Genomic DNA, 9,733 nt, shown 5'->3' on the forward strand with positions numbered 1-9,733 from the left:
TATTGCTCCATGAAGCTCCATCCTTTTCTTATATGAATACACTTGAACTCAATACTGTACAATGGACTTATATAAGACTCAAGGTATTGCACACCAATGCTACCAAACCCAATAATGTCAATGGATCAGAATGTCATTATCTTACTGCCATATCTTATTGTCATATCTCATTGTCATATCTTATTGTTACATAATTTCAGGTTCTTGGTTTTAGGCAATCGTATCTAGGCCACAAGGAACTCCATCTGCTGTGAAGAGGCCAAAAGGCTAGTGACGACACAGGGAGTCTGGGGCAGGGATTAGTTGGCACCCCGGGTCTGAGGGGGTGAGAGATTACAGGACAAGAGTACAGGACAGGATGAGCACTGGGCAAAGTGTCTGTTCGGATCTCTATTTTCACCAACATACAGTAGGTCACACAGGCCCAAACATCAAAACATTGAAACAAATGTATGCCTCATTGCAAAAATAAATGGAGTGCGGATTTTGCTGCAAGTGGCAGATTGAAGTTACTTTGTGGGGCAATGGTTGTCAGAAGGGAGATGTATTCCAATGCTCTCAGCATATCATACAGTATCAAATCTCATCCTTCACCTCCCCTTCACACAAAGCCCTGACCTCTGGGTTTGTGGGAGGAGGGGAGGACAGGTGACTCAGCACTTGTGGAGGATGCACTTATACCAAGGACAACGCCGCACCAACATGTTCATATAGGACCCAATCAATTTGATGAATCCAATGACAACCATATCCTGGTGTTTTTCAGTAACTGGTGTTTGATGCAGAATGACAGTACGTTTGATACAGAATGACACTACCTGGACATAATATGCTCAGGCCAAATCATATTACATGGTACAATACTGGATGGGAATACCTCCACACATATCTTTCTAATGTATATGATAGAAATTAGTGTGTGTGTGTGTGTGTGTGTGTGTGTGTGTGTGTGTGTGTGTGTGTGTGTGTGTGTGTGTGTGTGTGTGTGTGTGTGTGTGTGTGTGTGTGATATGGATTACCAGCAAGCGGGAGGTCGGAGGAGGAGGCGGGGGAGGTGGCCAAGGGCTTAGATGTCCTTCAGTTAAACCAGTGAGAAACTGTCGTGCTGCCCCTGGGAAGAAGTGATCATAACAAGCAGTCAGCCCGGAGGAAGAGCTGCGTAGAGTGGTGCTGATTCGACGACGATTCCAAAGCTGAGGAGACACGTCGCACAAGACCAAGCAGAATCAAAAGGAAAACGGTTTCTCCCACCGACAGGTAGGCTAAGGCAGGCGAGGAGTAAAGTATTTTTGTCGATAGTGGAAAATAAACATATGGACACAGATTGCAAACTACGCAGTTGGGATGTTGTGGTGTTAAATCTTGCCATTGCCGTTATTTTGTTTAAATCAAACATGGTTTTACAGTAGCCTATCTTTGCATTTGTTCAAATCTGAATTATTTTGTTGTGAAATTCTTAGTTGATAGTTGAGTTTGTCAGGTATGGTCATCGTTTTACTGAAAGAAAGTCAGTCATTGGTAGGTTTGTAGCTGATAGCCTACTTACAGACGACCTACAATAAGTAGCCTACATTGTTATACATCTAACAACGCGATTAGTAAACTCTGAAATGTGTTAAACGTGTCTGTAACTCATGTTCTATAAAATAGTTAAATGGAAGTTCATAAGAAAATACCATATTTAGGATTTAATCAGGTTTTGTTATGCATGCCTAGCGTTATCCAATGGCTAGATAGGCTATAGCTTAATATTTCACAGGCTGTGTCATACATCACACCAATCCTTGAACCTCTTTAATTAGGCTAGATGCTCCAGGGCACGTCATTGAATTCAAACTATGTTATGGACAGACTAGACAGTTTTTGATCAGTGGTGGTTGATCTTACTCATTTTTGAGGGAAACATTCTCTTTAGTGCTATAGGCAATAGGGAAACATTCAAATGTCACATTATTTAAAAAACTGGTCTTCATATTGTATGGTTCACTGAACCCGCTTGTCTCCTGCTCTGCTGTCCAAGGTCCTGATTATAGCCGGCTAGCTGAACGTATCGCAAGTTGAAGAAATGGCTATCACGTCAAACTCCCTGCCATTGGTCTGTGCATATTTAGCGGCTACCCTGATTGGTCGCATTTTGTGTTTGGAGGGTGCGTGTCTACAGGACGGTAGACAGAAGACCACGCCCAGCCAGGAACCTCACCTGAAAGAGTGCACAATCTATGCTGAGAGTGAGTGAGAGCACTGTGCTTTTTAAAGACAACAACATGCATCGTCAAACCATGATAAAGAGAGAAAACTGCTGTTGGAAGTTTGCTATCTAAATCCTCAATCCTCCTATGAGATGAGGTGTCTCCCCATGGTCATAATCTATCCATATCTGTTCTCTCATCAGATGCATGTTGTTCAGAGGATGACATCCAGGATCTTAATCCCATGACCAGTGAGAAGAACAGCCCCTGGGACAAGTGTGGGAAACTGAGCCCGAAGTAAGTCTGCGATTTACAGCGGCCTTTGATCATGACTAGCTGATATAACCAATATTTTCAATCTATCACATCAAAGCCAATAGCCAACAGAGACAAAACCATTGCACTGCTGGAGCAAAGAGAGAGTTACATGCTGTGGTATACCCTCTCTCTCTCTCTCTCTCTCTCTCTCTCTCTCTCTCTCTCTCTCTCTCTCTCTCTCTCTCTCATCCATCTCTATGACCAGGTGTGAGGACTTCCTGAAGCGTGTGACCTGTTTCTACCGTTGTTCCCCTGATGCAGCCCGCTGGCCACACTCTCACCTCCAGTCCTCCATGCAGGCCGTGCCACTGTGCCACAGCTTCTGCCGTGACTGGTGAGCTCACTACAATAATCTAGGGTCCCCAATGTAAACTATACTGAAGGCTCTGCGCTAATCACATCATCCAGCAGTATCAAATGTTGATCTGTCATCTGGTCATTGCAACATAACATTTTTCTTCAGGTATGAGGCCTGCCGGATGGACATGACATGTGCTCGGAACTGGGCCAGAGACCCCAGAGGACAGAACTGCACTGGGAACTGTGTGCCGTATCAGCAGGTAGGCTGTTGATTGGATGGGCAGCAGCCAGTCTCATGGGAGGGAGCCATGTTGAGTTGGCTGTAATGCTGTGTCGAGCTGTGTTTTAACCTTGCTATAAATATATATGTATTTTTTTTTAAAGAGATATTTAGACTCAACGATTCGTTTCTTTGAGGAAGTTAAGAACCGTCCTAGTCTCTTTCTCCAGCTGTGTCTCTTATGATAGAGCTGTAGGAAGATAGAGAAACCTGGCATGCAAGGACACCTGGCATAGCAAAGAATCATGGTAGTATAGCTGAGTCAGTGTTAGTTGTACTGGTACTGCTGGTCTCAGTGGTCAGTGAGCGGTTAAGGACACAAAGCCTGGCTCAGTGGAATAAAGGAGGGGCTCTGCCAGGGGCGGACTGGGACCAGAAATTGTCCCTGGCATTTCTAACAAAGCTGCCAATTTCTTTCCTTGAGGGCCACACTCTGGCCCATTTTTTTTATTTGAGGCCCCCACACCGGCCCATTTCTTTCCTCGAGGCCCCCATTATTAGTCAGATAATGATTATTTTGCCCAAAAAAATCCAAGTTAGACAGGCCCAATGTGATAAAAAATGGTCCAGCCTATCTGGCATTTGTTCAGAATGCCAGATGGCCAGTCCGCCCCTGGGCTCTGCTCTGTACTGCTCCACTGGACAGAGGAGGATATAAAAAGAGGCAGAGTGACCCAGGGCTTGTGCACAGCTGGGACCAACTGTGAACCTCCCAGTCACACACAAACATGCACGCACACCAGAGGAGGCTGATGGGAGGAGATGTAAGGGGACGTGCTCATTGTAATGGCTGTATTGGAATGAATGGAATGGTATCAAACACATGAAAAAAAGAATGGTTTCATTGATTCCATTCCAGCCATTACACTGAGCCCGTCCTCCTATAGCTCCCCACACCATCTCCCTCTGACACACACACACACACACACATAATCAGTGGTTGGATGTGATGATGAGAGGTGACAGGAGTGTGTGTATGTTTATGTGGAAGAGGCAGGTCAGGGAACCACAAATATACCAAATAAAAACGTAATTATTGTGAGGCCATTCAATTAAAGTTAATCTGTTCTGAATATGAGGGTCCTGCTACACAGAGACCTCCAAAAGACCCCAAAAGGAGGAGTCAGAATGTTTGAACAAAACAACTCACATCTAATAGAAATATTGTTTACACAATAACAATATTTTCACAGATTTATGCTATTCATTAGTTTGACCCTTTGCTTAAGAGCAACTGACTCAATGGAACTCAAATGAGGTTGGAAGCAATTTGTGTCCAGGCATTTTAATGACGGCTCTTTTAATGATCTTCAGCTGTTCAAAAAACAATTATTTTAACCAAGATTGTAAACAGGTTTGAGGTAAACAGTTTGTAGGTTAGACTGGAATGTTCAGTTTGATTCCTCATCAGACAAAGGAATTGGGAATCTAACTGCACTTCAGCCATTCACATGTCCTCTCTAATCGAGCTGACAATGCCTCAGTCTGCCTCAGGGCCACTGTACACAGCACAGGCAGGCTGCAAATAAATACACGGAAACACACACACTTGCACGTTGGCTACTGCACTCACATATAGGCTACACACACACACACACAAACACATGCACATACTGCATTCCCACATAAGCTAGACACACACAAAAGCATTTGTACATGCACACACAATACTACACACACACGTACAAACCATCAACACGTCCCCCTGGCCCTTCTCCCAGGATCCTCTCTGGCTTTCTCCCTCAACGCCTGTAAGCTCTGCTGGCTCCTCTCCATTGCCTCACTGGCAACAGAAATGTTCTGTGGCTTCTTAACATCATCAACAAGGAAGCCAACACTCTCTTCACGCTCTCCACTCAAACACTGGTTCTGAAATGGGCAGTGACTCTGCACTAACATGCACACAGACTGGCAAGCCTGTGTTGCGATAACAGCAGGTTGACGTTTATTGGGATGAATCTTCTCCTTAAGGCAGAACTGAGCGATTTCCTCTCGATCCAGCCAACAGCAAAGTAAAAATATTGTATATATTGTAAAACTTAATGAAAACAAATGTAAGGTTAGGGTTAGGCACTAGGGTTGGGTACATGACCATGGCTGCCCCAGGAGAGGAGGCTAGTAATAAGACCAGCTAGTAGCTATATGCTGCACAGCAACAGCGCTGTCCTTCTAACACAGTCAATATAGCAGTGCTTCCTAAATGTTCTGAGTGACTTATCCACTTCTGATCCCTCAGACAGATAGGATGAGAGAGGAGGAGAGGAGAGAGGGGAGGGAGGGAGGAGGAGAGGGGGAGAGGAGAGGTGGGAGCGAGGAGAGGGGGAGGGAGGAGAGAGGAGGGAGGGAGGGGGAGGGAGGAGAAAGGAGAGGGAGGAGATAGGATAGGGGGAGGGAGGGAGGAGAGAGGGGGAGAGGAGATTGGGGAGGGAGGAGAGAGGAGAGAGGGGGAGAGGGGAGAGGGGAGGGAGGAGAGAGAAGAGGGGGGAATGAGGAGAGGGGGAGAGGAGAGGTGGGAGCGAGGAGAGGGGGAGGGAGGAGAGAGGAGGGAGGAGAGGGGGAGGGAGGAGAGAGGAGAGGGAGGAGAGAGGAGAGTTGTAACGGTAGCACTTCTTACAAAGTGGTGATGACTCACTCCCCAGAGAATCAGAGCTTACAGATATAGGATCTTAATTTGACCTATAATGTCACAGCAAAATAATCATTCAGCAACAGGATTTAAATGCTTAGTCCATAATGTAGCTGTGGTTAAGCTATTATCTGGCCAAAAGTAGGCTACATGAAAAGTGTAATACTGTTAATATAATTGTGTGTTAGAATGGGTTATCAGTTCATTTAAATAAGAAAGCTCATCTGCATTCAAATCAAATCGAATTTATCAGCTGATATCTCAAAGTGCTGTACAGAAACCCAGCCTAAAACCCAAACAGCAAGCAATGCAGGTGTAGAAGCACAGTGGCTAAGAAAAACTCCATAGAAAGGCCAAAACCTAGGAAGAAACCTAGAGAGGAACCAGGCTATGCGGGGTGGCCAGTCCTCTTCTGGCTGTGCCGGGTCTAGATTATAATAGAACATGGCCAAGATGTTCAAATGTTCACAGTAGTTGTTGAGGGTGCAGCAAGTCAGCACCTCAGGAGTAAATGTCAGTTTGCTTTTCATAGCCGATCATTAAGAGTATCTCTTCCGCTCCTGCTGTCTCTAGAGAGTTGAAAACAGCAGGTCTATAATCACAGTAGTTGTCGAGGGTGCAGCAAGTCAGCACCTCAGGAGTAAATGTCAGTTTGCTTTTCATAGCCGATCATTAAGAGTATCTCTACCACTCCTGCTGTCTCTAGCGAGTTGAAAACAGCAGGTCTGGGACAGGTAGCACGTCCGGTGAACAGGTCAGGGTTCCATAGCCGCAGGCAGAACAGTTGAAACTGGAGCAGCAGCACAGCCAGGTGGACTGGGGACAGCAAGGAGTCAACATGCCAGGAAGTCCTGAGGCATGGTCCTAGGGCTCAGATCCTCCGAGAGAGAGAATTAGAGAGAGCATACTTAAATTCACACAGGACACCGGATAAGACAGGAGAAATACTCCAGCTATAACAAACTGACCCTAGCCCCCCGACACATAAACTACTGCAGCATAAATACTGGAGGCTGAGACAGGAGGGGTCAGGAGACACTGTGGCCCCATCTGATGATACCCCCGGACAGGGCCAAACAGGAAGGAAAAAACCCCACCCACTTTGCCAAAGCACAGCCCCCACCGCTTGCGTTGCAGGAAAATTCTCAGCAAAAAAAAGAGTGATCAAATTAAGATCCTACATCTGTAAATGTGTAGACCCACGGTGTCTACTATTATACTAATAAGCTTTTCCAATATCAAGCTTTTCTGAGAAATATAGGCTTAGACTTCATTATGTTTTTTTTGGCCCTAAAAACTGAATTTGGATTAAAGTGAAGGGGAAAACATATTTATTTCCCTCAATCAGCTGGCTTTTAGATGACAGATGAAGCATGACCTTGTGTGCTGGTCCCCCGTGTCTCCAAAAGCCTTTCTCTGTATGATGAGGGCACTAATGGATGGGTGAGAGAGAGGTGGGAATGGCAGCTGCTGCCTGGCAAATGCTTTGTTTTTTCAGAAAAGGTACATCTTTGTGTAGTCAATTATCCCAATTAAAATGAGTGCCTTAATCAGAGGTATAATTTGCAACACAGAGAGAAGATAAGGGTCATATTGAATCTAATATCAAACTACACCTGCAATGATTTGCTCTTTGCTACCACAGATGTACCAGCACGGCCGGGACCTGTGTGAGAGCCTGTGGGGGGACGCCTTCATGACGGTGGAGGATGAGGAGGAGGAACGGGAGGGGGGTGAGGGTATTAGCAATGGTAATGGTGGACGTCCCTGTGGATGCCTGACCCTTAGCCCCTCGGACAGGGAGGTGATCTCTGCCCTCAGGGCCCTGGAGGAAGACCCAGAGGAGCTGGACACCACCAAGAGTGGCTTGCCTCAGTACCGTGCCCCCTGCCACAAGCAGCCCAAGACCAAGTCTGCCACACTGCCCCTGCAGGCGCGGAGGAGCAACGGCAACATTGTGATGCGGAAACGCTCGGTCGTGGTGGATGATGTGGAGGGTAGTGGGAGTGGGCTGTAGATGAACTGACAGAATCTGATCTCTGAATCTGTAGCTCTGTCCCCAAGCTGGGGTTGTCATATCTTGCTCCTATAACTAACCTTACCTCACATACTGTACCTCTCATCATTACGCACCATTATAACCCATCAATCAAATGTTGCTTAGAGACGCACCATATTTTGAAGTAATACCAAACATATAAACCATTATGACATGACATGCCCTTAACACTGTGTAAATAATGTACGAATAGTGACATTGACCGTAACATTATTCTGAAAGGTTAAACAATCAACAGCTACAATCAAAGTGTATGACATCATGTTGTATTACAGTCTGTTGTTACATGCTACTTGGCCCAGGGACTGCAGTTGAAAATTAGCCGGCTGGCTAAAACTGCCACATTTATACAGTAGTAATGTTGATTAATGTCTACTGTCCCTGTAAATGTAAATGTAATAAAGTAAAGTAGTTGCTAAAACAGGTGACACCATTCATGATCACCATCAATGTTTGGCATGTAATTGTCAGTCATGTAAGCTGATTATAAACATATGTAGTCTTGCAGCTACATTAGTAGGCATACAAAGGAAAATATCTATCATCTTGTGAGGTGCCTGGGACTGCCTCGGTGCATATCATACTGTAGAGTTGTGTTTACCCATCAGTGGACGGCAGTAGTTTCTAAACTGCAGTTGTGTAACTTTACCATCAGACGAGGCACACAGGAGATATAGGTATCCATACAGAAGCGTCCAACATTCCTCTATTCCTCAATCCTAAACACCTTTTTTTAGACATACCTGTACAACTGTCAACATGCTTGGCATATTTTACTATCGTGATATAACGTAATCTGTTTTCTTGTCATGAAATGTTTGATAGTGGAGGAGGGAGGTAGGGTGTTTGTGATGGTGGTGCACAGCCACATCATTAGAGTGGTTGCCATTCCGGAACCATAGGAGTCAGTCAGCTGTTAAAAATGATGAAGTATTTTATATAGCTGGAGGAAGTCTTGAATTTCAGAAAGAGAATCTGCGCAAAGGACAGACTTAGACTGCTGATGTAGAAACATGACTCATGCCAGTAAGGCTTTTGTGTTAGTATGATAATGCATCAGAACTCTATTCAGGCAATGCCATTCAAGATGCTGTGAAGTAGAATTAGAGCCAAACTCTATAGAATGTCTATAGAATGGTTGACCAAAAGGGAACCTGTTTGTCTGAGTGTGACATGAATCCCTATTTGGTGTTCTTTTGTTTCTTGACATCCTCAATAAACACTGGATTTCAAAATCATTCCATTGGTATTTGCTATTGTGTTGTTATTAGAGCCATTGCCAGATCAAAAGACATAGCAAATATGTGTTCTGTGTTCTCCATATGCAGCACTGTCCAACCGTTTGACCTGTCACCTCAGGATAAGAACACTCTGTATTACAAGGATGATGTCATCACCAAACATGGCCGCAGGGTCAGTCTACCTCTGATGTTCTCACCAGTCCAGCTCAAGCTGGCAGACAGCTTGACAGTTTGATTATGGGAGTGAATAAATATAGTATATGTATTGTTCAAATTACAAAGGCGCCACACCAGCAGTTAAAGCCTTCAATATGGTTGTTTTAAAATAATAATGTCCCACTCAAATTAGCAGTATGAGACCACACTGTGTGTGTGTGGGTGTGTGTGCAAAACACAGCCTGCTCCACCCTCTCCAATTCTGCTGCCTAAAGGATAGACAGCAAAAAACAGCCTGCTCCACCCTCTCCAATTCTGCTGCCTAAAGGATAGACAGCAAAACACAGCCTACTCCACCCTCTCCAATTCTCCTGCACATTATCAAGGCACACTCTCATTCCTTCCTTCTTCTGCATAATTCCTAGGATTGATAGATCATGTGTCAGGATTTGGCCAGGGTTGTTCCGGTTTTTGGTCACTAGATGCCCCCATTGTGCTTTTTGACCTTTTGCTTTCCCTTGATCCCCATTATTATTTGCACCTGTGCCTCGTTTCCCCTGATTG

The 9,733-nt window shown here is 45.0% G+C and overlaps 1 protein-coding gene across 1 annotated transcript; it reads left to right on the forward strand.

The window, feature by feature from the left end:
- The first annotated feature begins 1,073 nt into the window (after positions 1-1,073).
- LOC135555461 (riboflavin-binding protein-like) lies at positions 1,074-9,010 on the forward strand. Its single transcript, XM_064987907.1, has 6 exons — positions 1,074-1,257; positions 2,021-2,228; positions 2,393-2,486; positions 2,713-2,841; positions 2,971-3,067; positions 7,359-9,010. Exons 2-6 carry the CDS (start codon positions 2,066-2,068, stop codon positions 7,728-7,730), a joined length of 855 nt encoding a protein of 284 aa, XP_064843979.1. The 5' UTR covers positions 1,074-1,257; positions 2,021-2,065; the 3' UTR covers positions 7,731-9,010.
- Positions 9,011-9,733: the final 723 nt, after the last annotated feature.

This window comes from Oncorhynchus masou, chromosome 15 (genome assembly GCF_036934945.1).
Source record: "Oncorhynchus masou masou isolate Uvic2021 chromosome 15, UVic_Omas_1.1, whole genome shotgun sequence".
NCBI lineage: Eukaryota > Metazoa > Chordata > Actinopteri > Salmoniformes > Salmonidae > Oncorhynchus > Oncorhynchus masou.